The 12,271-nt window shown below is 44.1% G+C and overlaps 1 protein-coding gene across 16 annotated transcripts in view; it reads left to right on the top strand.

Annotated features, from left to right (window-relative positions):
• tns1b (tensin 1b) overlaps positions 1–10,714 on the top strand; it is a 185,824-nt gene extending 175,110 nt beyond the window's left edge. For 13 of the 16 annotated variants that reach the window (XM_047370751.1, XM_047370744.1, XM_047370750.1 and 10 more), the window contains 9 exons: positions 1,015–1,143; positions 4,685–4,777; positions 5,244–5,321; positions 5,403–5,471; positions 5,595–5,621; positions 5,846–6,014; positions 6,394–6,462; positions 7,621–7,650; positions 7,730–10,714. In XM_047370751.1, the coding sequence (XP_047226707.1) occupies positions 1,015–1,143; positions 4,685–4,777; positions 5,244–5,321; positions 5,403–5,471; positions 5,595–5,621; positions 5,846–6,014; positions 6,394–6,462; positions 7,621–7,650; positions 7,730–7,868 (803 nt within the window). In that variant the 3' untranslated portion in view covers positions 7,869–10,714. The remainder of the gene's footprint in view (positions 1–1,014; positions 1,144–4,684; positions 4,778–5,243; positions 5,322–5,402; positions 5,472–5,594; positions 5,622–5,845; positions 6,015–6,393; positions 6,463–7,620; positions 7,651–7,729) is intronic. The other 3 variants (XM_047370760.1, XM_047370759.1, XM_047370749.1) reach the window with 1 other exon arrangement.
• Positions 10,715–12,271: the final 1,557 nt, after the last annotated feature.

Here is a 12,271-nt window from a genome sequence, read left to right as displayed (position 1 = left end):
GGGGTCATTATCAGTTTATCTTGTGTTCTGTAGGCTTTGGTTGAGCTGGTTTAGCAGTAAAGAGACAGTATGGGCACAAACTCTATTGTTTTTATTTAATACTGCACAAATGTTCTGGTCTGACTCAGCTGAGGTAGTAATGCCTGGTGACCCAGTGACATCATCACATTAGCATGTTGACTGCGGTTAGGGTCAGTCGCCACCGGGCATCCTGCATGCGTTTTCTCCATGCTCGCATCGGATTGTATCATCCTGAATGCATGCATGACTGCGACATCAGACACATGCCGTTATTATTTAGTGCAGCGCAGTCCTGAAGAGTGAAAACCACAGCATATGCAGAGAATTACTGAACATCTGCATTACTTGTCTCATTCATCTCCCTTGCTAAACCATCACATGAGCAGAGGCAGAAGTAAATATGGCAGTAAAGACTAGAGCTGGTCTCCTGAGCGTTGGAAACAAGTCGTCTTGCTGGAGACTGAGCTCCTGATGCAGATGGTTTAAGTTTTTGTTCATTTACTTCATTTTTGTTTAGTTGCATCATTTTAGATCTTTAAAATGTTGGCACTCAAATCTATTTAGCAATGTTAGCATCACCATTCAGTGGCTAAGAAATTACTATAATGTATGTTTACTTTATCTTGTCCAATTGTCATTTTCTCTGTAATAAAGCACATCTTTTTGTTATGATAAACGGTTATTTTAAAGTCTATGCGAATTAATATCTAAATATTAATATATTTAGTAGGTTTATATGATATTAGTGAGTTGAAAAGGAATAATCTGAGAAGATTTTGTTGGTCTTGTATTAAAGTTGGTTATATTATCAGTGGCGCTCCACAGAAGCACAGTGATTGGCCGGTGGACCATATGAAGGCGGTCCCAGTGCTCGGACTCTTTTTGTTAAAAGCATGCTTGGAGAAATTCATTTTTTTTTTTTTTTTTTTTACAAAATGATGCCCTCACATCTGAGTTCAAGCTGATTTATAAATGAATATCTTATGTTTCCAGCCATCAACCTGCTAAAGGACAGAGAGCCGGGAGCCTTCGTGATCAGAGACAGTCACTCATTCAGAGGGGCGTACGGCCTCGCGATGAAGGTGGCGTCTCCTCCACCCTCTGTGCATCAGAGCAAGAAAGGTAGGAGATCTATAAAATAGGGTTGTCACGGAAATTTCTAACACAATAGCGGTACCAAAAACTAGTACTCTGTACCATTCTCCATACCGCAATAAAATTCTTTTGAAGGGAAGTTAAGAGCAAAACATTTGATTAATTATGATATTTTAACTTAATTAGGGCAAAACCTGACAATTTTGTTCTTATTCCGAAAAATATAGACTTTCAAAGTGTCACTTCCATGGTTGGTAAAACAGCAGACAAGATTACACTTAGTATCCTTTAAGTGCAGTGTATGGCAAAAGTATTCACCCCCTTTGGCATTTTTCATGTTTTGTTGCCTCAAAACCCGGAATTAAAATGGATGTTTGAGAGTTTCTTCCATTTCATCAGAATCACAATCAGAAAAGCTTTATTGCCAAGTAAGTTTTTGGACATACAAGGAATTTTGTTTTGGCGTAGTCGATGCAATACAGTACAAATTAAACAGTATAAACATATCTACAATATAATATAAATATAAGTGCACAGTTTTAAGTGAGTGAGAGTAAATATAGAGCAGTATAAGATGCAAGAGCAATACAACAGTGCAGGTGATCATTGTGCAGGTAAAGCAGGAGTCCAAGCTGAGCGTTAATGTAACACATAGAGTTGCAGGTTACAGGTGTCCTGTCAGCAAAAACAGGGGGGTTGTGGGGGAAAGGGAGAGTGTCAGGGTGGTTTCTGGGCTTTGTTAACCAGGCTGGTGGCAGATGGGAAAAAACTGTTCTTGTGGCGTGAGGTTTTGGTCCAGATGGACCGCAGCCTCCTGCCAGAGGGGAGAGTCTCAAAGAGTCTGTGACCGGGGTGGGAGGGATCAGCCAGAATCTTCCCTGCCCGCTTCAGGGTCCTGGAGGTGTACAGTTCCTGGAGCGACAGTAGACTGCAGCCAATCACCTTCTCAGCAGACCGAATGACACGCTGCAGCCTGCCCTTATCCTTGGCTGTAGCAGCGGCGTACCAGATGGTGATGGAGGAGGTGAGGATGGACTCAATGATGGCTGTGTAGAAGTGCACCATCATAGTCTTTGGCAGGTTGAATTTCTTCAGCTGCCGCAGGAAGAACATCCTCTGCTGGGCTTTCTTGATGAGGGAGCTGATGTTTGGCTCCCACTTGAGATCCTGGGAGATGATGGTTCCCAGGAAGCGGAAAGATTCCACAGTGTCAATTGTGGAGTCACAGAGGGTGATGGGGGCAGGTGGTGCTGGGTTCTGCCTGAAGTCCACAACCATCTCCACTGTCTTTAGAGCGTTGAGCTCAAGGTTGTTCTGGCTGCACCAGTCCAACAGATGGTCCACCTCCCATCTGTACGCGGACTCGTCACCATCAGAGATGAGTCCGATCAGGGTGGTGTCGTCCGCAAACTTCAGAAGCTTGACAGACTGGTGACTGGAGGTGCAGCTGTTGGTGTACAGGGAGAAGAGCAGAGGAGAGAGAACACAGCCTTGGGGGGGAACCGGTGCTGATGGTCAGGGAGTCAGAGACGTGCTTCCCCAGCTTCACGCGCTGCTTCCTGTCAGACAGGAAGTCAGTGATCCACCTGCAGGTGGAGTCGGGCACACTCAGCTGGGAGAGCTTCTCCTGTAGCAGAACTGGGACGATGGTGTTGAAGGCAGAGCTGAAATCCACAAACAGGATCCTGGCATAGGTTCCTGTGGAGTCCAGGTGCCGGAGGATGAAGTGAAGGGCTAGGTTGACTGCATCATCTACAGACCTGTTGGCTCTGTAGGCAAACTGCAGGGGGTCCAGGAGGGGGTCGGTGATGTCTTTTAGGTGTGAGAGCACAAGGCGCTCAAAGGACTTCATCACCACAGAGGTCAGGGTGACGGGTCTGAAGTCATTAAGCCCTGTGGTCCTTGGCTTCTTGGGAACAGGGACGATGGTGGAGGACTTGAAGCAGGCTGGCACATGACATGTCTCCAGTGAGGTGTTAAAAATGTCTGTGAAGACTGGAGACAGCTGATCAGCGCAGTGCTTCAGGCTGGCTGGTGAGACAGAATCCGGTCCAGCAGCTTTCCGGGGGTTCTGTCTCCATGTCATTTACAGAACATGTCTGGCTTTAAAGATGTATTATTTTTATTATGAGGCAAACAACAAATAGGACAAAATAACTTCAGTGTGATAACTGTTCAAAGTACTCTGATGAAAGTAGAGTAGCGCCACCTTTAGCAGCAGTTCCAGCTGGATCAGTCTCTATGAGCTCACACCATCTTCCCACTGGGATTTTTGTCCAGTCCTCAAGGCTAAACTGCTCCAGCTCCTTCATGTTGGATGGTTTTAACTTCTGAACAGCCGTCTTCAAGTCTAAACACAAATTCTTTAATTGACTGAGGTCTGGACTTTGACTAGCCAATCCTAAAACACATTTAAATGTTTCCCCTTAAACCACTGTAGTGTTGCTTTAGCAGTATGCTTTGGGTCATTGTCCTGCTGGAAGCTGAACCTGTCCATCCCAGTCTCAGACCACAGGCAGACTGACCCAGGTTTTGCTCCAGAATATCCCTGTATTTAGGACCATCCATCTTTCCCTCGACTCAGACCAGTTTCCCACTTCCTGCTACTGCGTAACATCCCCACTGCATGATGCTGCCACCACCATGTTTCACTGTGGGGATGGGATGTGTTGGGTCTGCACCAGATATAGCACTGTTTTAGTTTTTAGTTTTAGTTTTTTTCATTGCTCCAATGTTTAGCAGCCGACCCACTAACGTATCAGCGGAATAACATTTTTCGGGAACGTTGCGTGGTTCTTGGCTAGCTCAGACCGTTATTGGGCCGTCAGTGAAGCTAATGTTAAAACAGATAGCATTAGCTTATGTCATCTGAGGTTTGCTACTTCTCTGTTGCAGAAACAGGCTTTACTGACCTTTTTAAGTTGCTGTCAAACATCAGTGCCGTAGCACTAGCTTGTAGCGTTACCACAGCTAGCATGTGGGTATTTCGTGTTTTTCCTGTCTGTTTGCCCCTATAAGGAAAATTCCTCTGAACAAAGCTTTTGTGCGTCGGCTAAAGAAGTTAGCTTGTTTTTATTTCTGGCTGTACTCAGCGTGTTTGCTGAATTCAAAACTTCCAGCAGCAGCTCAGAGAGGGGAGGAGTGAGTGTCTGTTATTGCAGCGCTGCTGCAGGAAGAAGTGACAATTTGGACAAATGTGAATAAGTCAGTTTTTATTAGTTTTGAATAATTCATAAAGTAAAGGCTCCCACGGAGTCGGGGGGACAGTGCGTGTAATGTCAGCAGTGTGGACGCTGCGAGGACTGTCCGTGAGCTTTCAGAGTAGCAGTGACTCTACGCTGCCTGCACGGAGCAGGGTGTTGCATATGAAACGGTTCAATGTGAAGACTTGTCCCACCGAGCAGTTTATTGCGTGACACAAAGTAAGGGTTGTAAAAATGGAGCTTTGTGCAGATGTTTCGAGACATCTGCGGATTCAAGTATGCCTGGCTGTGTGGAGCCTTTAGAGGTAACTACAACTAAGGTGATGTTTTCCATGTTTATCGGTTGATCCTCTTGTGCCTTCCAGGCGACAACACCAACGAGCTGGTGAGGCACTTCCTGATTGAGAGCAGTCCTAAAGGAGTGAAGCTGAAAGGCTGCCCCAACGAGCCTTACTTTGGTAAGCAGAACATCTTTGTATCGCTAGAATAAGTTAAACATGAGTACATGTTCCTCTGTGCACCAGCTTGCTCTTCTCCAGGTCATCTAATCAGTCTCTAAATGACCTACAGAAAGGAAGTTCTTTGGAGTAATTATGCTGGATGTGTTTTTCTCTTTGGTTTTTAATTGTAATTCTGTGATAACTTTTTAAATCCATAAAGTGTATAGAAACATTCCCTTTTTAGCAGTCAGTTGGGTCATGTGTAGGTTGGTCTTCAGCAGGTTTGAGTTTGAACAGCCACAAAGTGACAGAGTTCTGCCAGAAAACAAACTCTTCTACAGGATAGAGATATGTTCACTATTTTCTGTCCATTATTAGATGAGAAACAAAAGTCATTACAGAAATAGTTTACTAACTTACTCTGGGAGGTAAAATAAGAAGATGCCATGAATGAATTCAAAGAGTTTGTGTTTCTGTTTGGTAGGATGTCTCTCTGCTTTGGTCTATCAACATGCCATCACACCTCTGGCGCTCCCCTGCAAGCTCCTCATCCCTACCACAGGTATTATCCTTGGACTGTGTGTTTGTAGAAGCGTTGCTGTGGGCTTTCGACAGAGTAAGGTTGTAAATGTGCTTTCTGTAGATCTCATGGAAGAAACTCCAGAGGTCACAGCAACAAACCCCCTGGCTGAAAGGCTGAAGCAAGGAGCAGGTAAAACACTGAAGTATGCTGGTTCAAGTCCAGCCCTGTTAACTGATGTCAGAAGGAGTGTTTGGATTATGTGTCCTGAATAACTTCACTCATTCTGACAACCTGACTTCCTTGTTATCTCAGTGCAGAGGGCCCCAGCTGATTCCCGTGGTAAAGCCATTTTTCACATCTGGAATGTGCATCTAAATGTTGGTCTATGTTCTTAACAGCAACGTTCAGCATCTCCTCCATAACCTTCCTGTGGAATGATTTCCCTCTAAAACTCCCAGATTCGTTGCTGGAAGCATGATCGATGTTAAAACATTTTTGCATGAACAGAAGTGATCCTGCTAGACCCATCTTATCCGTCTGGGATGATTTCTTTCTCCTCCCAGCATGCAACGTTCTCTACATAAACTCAGTGGAGATGGAGTCCCTGACGGGTCCTCAAGCTGTTGCCAAGGCCATTTCTGAGACACTTGCTGCTGCTCCCCCCCCCACTGCCACCGTCGTGCACTTCAAGGTGTCCTCGCAGGGCATCACGCTCACAGACAGCCAGAGGAAGTAAGTCTGGATCATCCTGCCCTCTCTGACACCAATCAGATCAGCACAATGGTTATGTTTTTCCTTTAGTCATTTCCCTACCCCAAGATGCATGGTGCTACAAAATAAACGAGAACATTTAGCTAGATGATGAGCAAACAGTCGCATATCTTGGTCGTCATCCGTCAACGGCCACACATTCCTGGTCACAAACCTGACTCAGAGAACGTTTTGTTGTTCAGATTCTGTCATGTAACTGATAAACACTGCAGTAATAAAAGCTGGAACCTTTTTTAACTCAAATATTCTGGTAAACACTTCTCAGAGCAACATCTGCTCAGATTTTCAAGCAGTTCAACAATAAAACTGATCCAACTAAATGTTTTCTCCTCTTTTACAGGCTTTTCTTCCGACGCCACTATCCTGCTAACACTGTGACGTTCTGCAACACAGACCCTCAGGACAGGAAGTGAGTCAACAAAGATCAAATTCATTCATCTGGAGTCATGAATTATTTTTGTGTTCAGGCCTTTTCTTGTTACATGTGTCAAAGAAGAAAACACTAAACCAATAGCAGTTATGGACAACTTTATCTCCAAAGCCCAGATTGGTGCAACACTTCCAGCATTTCCAACAAATCAGACACAGATGAGTCCAGCGATGTATGAACAACAGTTGCAGGTGTTAACGTGTCAGTCAGTCAGACACTGAAAAGAGGAGAACAACCGGAGTCTCGCTGCTTGGTGTCTGTCGCATGAATGAATACAACAAAAACATTCAGGCCAAGATGGTAATATTTGTAATGAAGGTATTAATTACAATTTACTCACATAGTCCCCACCACTCACTGTTAGCCTTAGCATCTCTACCACTAATATGGAGAGTGGGAATACTCAACACATTCTGCATAGCAGCTCTGAGGCTAACCAACATGGACAGTAGAAACTTTTCAATGTGCTGCAGGTTTCTGAATAGAAGTGGAAGTTTTAAATCCAACAAATAAATGAAGGAATTCCAGGTTTAAATATTCGTGGGAGCTGCTGCACACCAAGTATGAGGCTGAGTAAAAGGCAGCCAGCGTCAAAAGACAAACTGTGATAGATCAGTAGTGTTTTTAAAATTACAATGAAATTATCAGCTGTGATTGGATGTTAATTTCTAACATCCAATCACAGTTCTTTGTGAGTCCAGAGAGGCCAGTAACAACATGGTTATGCACTGGAAAAAAGGCCTAAAATAATATTTTGCAAGCTGCACGGTGGCATAGTTGGTAGCACTGTTGCCTTGCAGCAAGAAGGTCCTTGGTTAAAATCCTGGCCGGGGTCTTTCTGCATGGAGTTTGCATGTTCTCCCTGTGCATGGGTGGGTTCTCACCGGGTACTCCGGCTCCCTCCCACAAACATGACTGCTAGATTAACCGGTCTCTCTAAATTGCCCAGGTGTGACTGAGTGTGTGCATAGTTGTTTGTCCTGTATGTCTCTGTGTTGCCCTGCGACAGACTGGCGACCTGTCCAGGGTGTTTGCCCCTCTCGCCCTTAGATTGCTGGAGATAGGCACCAGCTTCCCCGTGACCCACTATGAAATAAGTGGTTATAGAAGATGAATGAATGATATTTTGTTTTCCAGATGGAGCAAACCTGAGGGAGGCCCAGCCAAGTAAGTGACTGCTCCATCACCTGCGTGTCTCCAGGTGAATTAGGTCTTCCTCCTCTCTGAAATCCTTGTTTGTTTTCAGGCTCTTTGGATTTGTGGCGCGGAAGCAGGGAAGCACAACAGACAATGTCAGCCACATCTTTGCTGAGCTGGACCCAGACCAGCCCGCCAGCGCCATTGTCAACTTCGTGTCAAAGATAATCGCCTCGCAGACCCGATGAGTGGGCCAAAGCCCTGGCCCTTTTCTTTGAAAGCCTTTGGTTATTTTTCTGTCTGGACTCTTCTTCTTCTACGCTTTCGGCCTTTTTTCTTGCTCTGTCACCTTTAAGATGTGTGGTTATTCTTGGATGGGCTTCAGAACAGAGGGGAGGAAGTGATGGATGGGGGTGTCTGCGTATGATGGTGGGATGATGGGGGGTAAATCAAGCCTCCAGGGAAGGGTAGCTCAAGAACAGAAAAGGGCAATGACTGTGTTGCAAATATTCATGTTTTTGCAGTTTTTTAAGTATTTTTTTCTAAAGAGGACGTAAAGTTGTGTGAAGGTTGACCGTAAATCTTTTCAGGCTTTTGATTGCTCAACCAAAGATTTGACAAGGAAGTCAGGGCGTGTACAGCACACCACTGAGGGGGGGTCACAAGTATTATTTTGTAAAACTAAAATATGGCTGCTTAATCCAAAAATAGTTTATTTCTGTATGTATGGATACTGTAGGTCAATTCTGCACCATTGCTGTCTTACAAAAACACTGTTGGACATTTTGCAGCAGGTGGGGTCTGTAAATATTCTGAATGGCTTTCTTTGGAGTAGGACTTTATTGGACAACATTTAGTGCCTGACTTTATTTTCTGAATGCAGAGCTTTGAAAAAATATCCACGCTGTCTTAAATATACAAACAACCAGACCTGGAAATAAGCTTGGTGCAGGCCTGAAGCTAAACTGATACAGCTAGTCTGAATCCACGGCTTCGACCATCACTGTGAACACAGAGGAGTCTGCATCCATGTCCGCCACCACCGCTGCACGGCAGCATGCAGCAGTTTCATTCACTCATGACTGAAAGGCCCGAGTTGTTTTATGAAGACGAACTTTCAAAGTTAGTCTTTCTTTAAGATTCTGGGATTTTGTCTGGGGAAACAAACCGAGTCAGAACGCTAACACTCACCCTACCCTAAAGTAAGCTATACTTATAAATATATATGAGTTCTATATATAAACTTCCAGTGATTTGGGATATTTATTTGTTGCTTCATTTTAACTTGTATACCTGTATTATAAAGTATACATCCAGATTACTAGAAGCGTTTATTTTGGCTGAAGTTGTAAAGCGAATGCATCTAAAAGTGCATCACTGTTGTTTTGAATGTTTCTTTTTAACACTCTTGTTTTATTGGGGAGCCTTTTTGTTTTGACAGGAAATATTTTGTATCAAAGATTATTACTTAAGTCCAAATTGGAGTTGATCTGAAGTGAAGCCAGAAACAAAAGATTTCACATTGAACCTGCCTAGGAAATACATTGTCCACAGTTAGCACTTAAAGTATTATCAGCATGTCTCTGTTGAACAAATGTGGACAGCACCACCTTGGGTTTGATGTAGAGGTCCGGTCAAATAGTGTTTTCATTCTGAGATCCCTCAGAGTCCGTATAATCTCTTACAAACCAACTAAAGTAGCAGCCATGATGAAAAGCAGCAGCAATGTTTGCAGCTACTTCAGCATCCAAATAAACGTCCTACTTGATATTTATATGATACCGTACACTCAGTGATCAAAACGGATCAGCACCCAGTTAACCATCTACAGAAATGGTCTGATTTAGATGTTATTTAGTTCATAATAGTTCAAATAAATGAATGAGCCGGAATGCTCAGAACCGGTTCTAGATGGCACAACTGGTGTAGTCACATGTGCATCAATGTCTTACAGTTACTGTTGTCTGTCAGATGCTCCGGTATATTAACGTTAGTACTGGTGTGCCTCCCCTCTCAGATGTCTTCTATCCTTCTCTTTGAAGAAGATCTGGAGTCTGACAACACTAAATTGCCAACAGGCCAGCAGCAAACATCCTCAACCGACCTCCATCACAGAGCAACTCCCTGAGCAGCATGTGACAACGGACCAAAGAGCATGTGGCCAGTTGGTCATGCTTCTAGAGCAGCGCATGTGGGACTTACAGATGTTATAGCAGCCTAATTTTGTAACCGGTGGACACCCATAAGTCATAAAGTCCAATAACCCAAGGCAGACCACACAGAAGGAGGATTGTTGTCCTCAGGTGCACTGTGCAAGAACCCAGCCTCATGCAAGTCCAAAATATCAACCCGAATCAGTGCCTCCAGCATTAGCATTTGCTAACCATCATAATCTGAACGACAGAGGAAAGATTTTAGGATGAGAAACTATTCAACCGGGCTCTTCCTCTGCAGGTGCAACATTGAAAACCCAATCTTCCATGTCAGGTTAAATGAGACGATAGTACCCTCATGTGGTGGAAAATAATAACTACATGGGTCCCACTCAGATTCCAATGCAGTGTTTTAACTGTGTTAGATGCTAAAAAGAAGAGTTATGATGAACAACTGACTAAGAAAAAGACAAACGATGAGCCCCACATAAAGGAATGAAATTATTGCCTTTTCCTTCTTAAGAATAGTTTGGCAGCATGGCGGATTTAAAATATTTGGGCCTTTAAAAAAACCACAGCACTTACAGGGTTTTTGTATCTTCCTAGAATGTATTTATTAGCTGGGGCTTGTAACCTAAATGCTGCTGACTAATCTGTACACAGCATCACGTTTTATGCAAAGCAGGCCCATAGGTAGTTTCTAAATGCTCGACTCGGCTTATTAAACAAAAAAATACAACTTAAAACGTCAGTTTTTTGCTTCCAAAACAATGACTGAAGTAAAAGGACTTAGGGCTGAAACTCCAGATCCGCCTGGACTGTAGAATCTGTATGAATGAGCTACGATTCCTGTAAAGAGCTTTGTTGTTCTTGGTTTGCTACATTGTATGTATTTTATCATTTCTGATGGATAAAAATATTAAAAAGCAGTACAAATAAAACTGTTTGAGTCTTTTGTTATTGGCGATTATTTAGTGTGCCAGGAAATCTCAGCAGAATCCAACTTTAAATACTCTGAGTTACAACTTAGAAACGTGCATCATCGCTCAAGGAAATGAGGTTAATTATCTAAACAGATTAACATACAAAAAGGGTTTAAGATATAATTGAATGAAATTCTGCATATTGGACCTTGTAAAGTTTCTGGTACCGCGTAGGTATAACAATCTTTGGCCTTATCTTAAACCATGTGTTATATCTTATTACATGTAAAGTGTTTATATATTCTTCTTTAAAGAAGTAAATAATTTATTCAACTAATTTGATGAAAAAACAAATACAGCCAAAATGATCATAGGAAAAAAAGTTTTAAATCTAAGAGGAACATTTTCAGCTGAATCTGAAGCTTCAGTTACAAATAAATACTCATCAGTACTTTTATTCAGCCATGGCTCCGTTTTAGGCGATGTCACGTTCCTAATGACATGTTGATTGGGAGTAAAATAATATACCTTCTATTATATTGATGCAGGACAACTTGAAAATCCCCCCCCCTCCTTGAACCACCACCTTAACGTGGTGGAGCAGTTTGAGTGCTCGAATAATCCTAGAGGCTATGTTGTCTGGGGCTTAAATGGCCCTGGTAGGGTCTCCCATGGCAAGCAGGCTCTGGGTGACGGGTCAGACAAAGAGCGGTTCAATGCGCCTTCATGAGGACCATACGATCCAGGCACTTGACGTCGCCCGGTAAGGCGGAGCCGGACTCCCACCCTAGAGCTAGGCCTGGGGTCGGGACACGTTGAAGAGCGCCTGGTAGCTGGGTGGCTCCTCGCGGGACCCAAGCCCGAACGAAAGACACGAGGCCATCCCCCAGTGGGCCCACCACCTGCAGGGGGAACCATGAGGGACCGGTGCAAAGAGGATTGGGCACGAATTAAGGTGGAAACCTCGACGGCCCGATCTCCGGATATTTCGGCTGGCTCTAGGGATGTGGAATGTCACCTCGCTGGGGGGGAAGTAGCCTGAGTTTGTTCGGGAGGTCGTGAGATATCGACTAGAAAAAGTCAGGCTCACCTCCACGCACGGCGTGGGCTCTGAAACCAATCTCCTTGAGAGGGGCTGGACTCTCTTCTACTACTTCTACTGGAGTGGCCCATGGGGAGAGGTGGCGGGCTGGGTGGGTTTGCTTGTTGCCTCCAGCTCAGCCGTCTCATGTTGGGTTTTACTCCAGTGGATGAGAGGGCCTTCGAGTTGAGGACAGGTCTCCGACTGTCGTTTCGGCCTAAGGGCCTAGTGGTAGTCCGGGGTACCCGGCCTTCTTGGCGTCCCTGTTGGGGGTGCTGCATAGTGCCCCTCCCGGAAACTCCATTATTCTTTTGGCGTGGTGAACAGAGCACTGTTCACTAAAACCAGCCGCCACAGAGACAGTTTCTTCCTCCAGGCTGTTTCTCTGATGAACATTTAATAGAGAACAAAACAACAGCATACAGATGTTACAAATGCACCTTTTTATTTATATATGTGTATATTGTACATTGTAAATATGTTTATTCTGTAAT

Source organism: Girardinichthys multiradiatus, chromosome 7 (genome assembly GCF_021462225.1).
Source record: "Girardinichthys multiradiatus isolate DD_20200921_A chromosome 7, DD_fGirMul_XY1, whole genome shotgun sequence".
In the NCBI taxonomy this organism is placed as follows: domain Eukaryota; kingdom Metazoa; phylum Chordata; class Actinopteri; order Cyprinodontiformes; family Goodeidae; genus Girardinichthys; species Girardinichthys multiradiatus.
The sequence above is the reverse complement of the archived record's forward strand: the minus strand, read 5'-3'. Positions and strand labels throughout refer to the sequence as shown.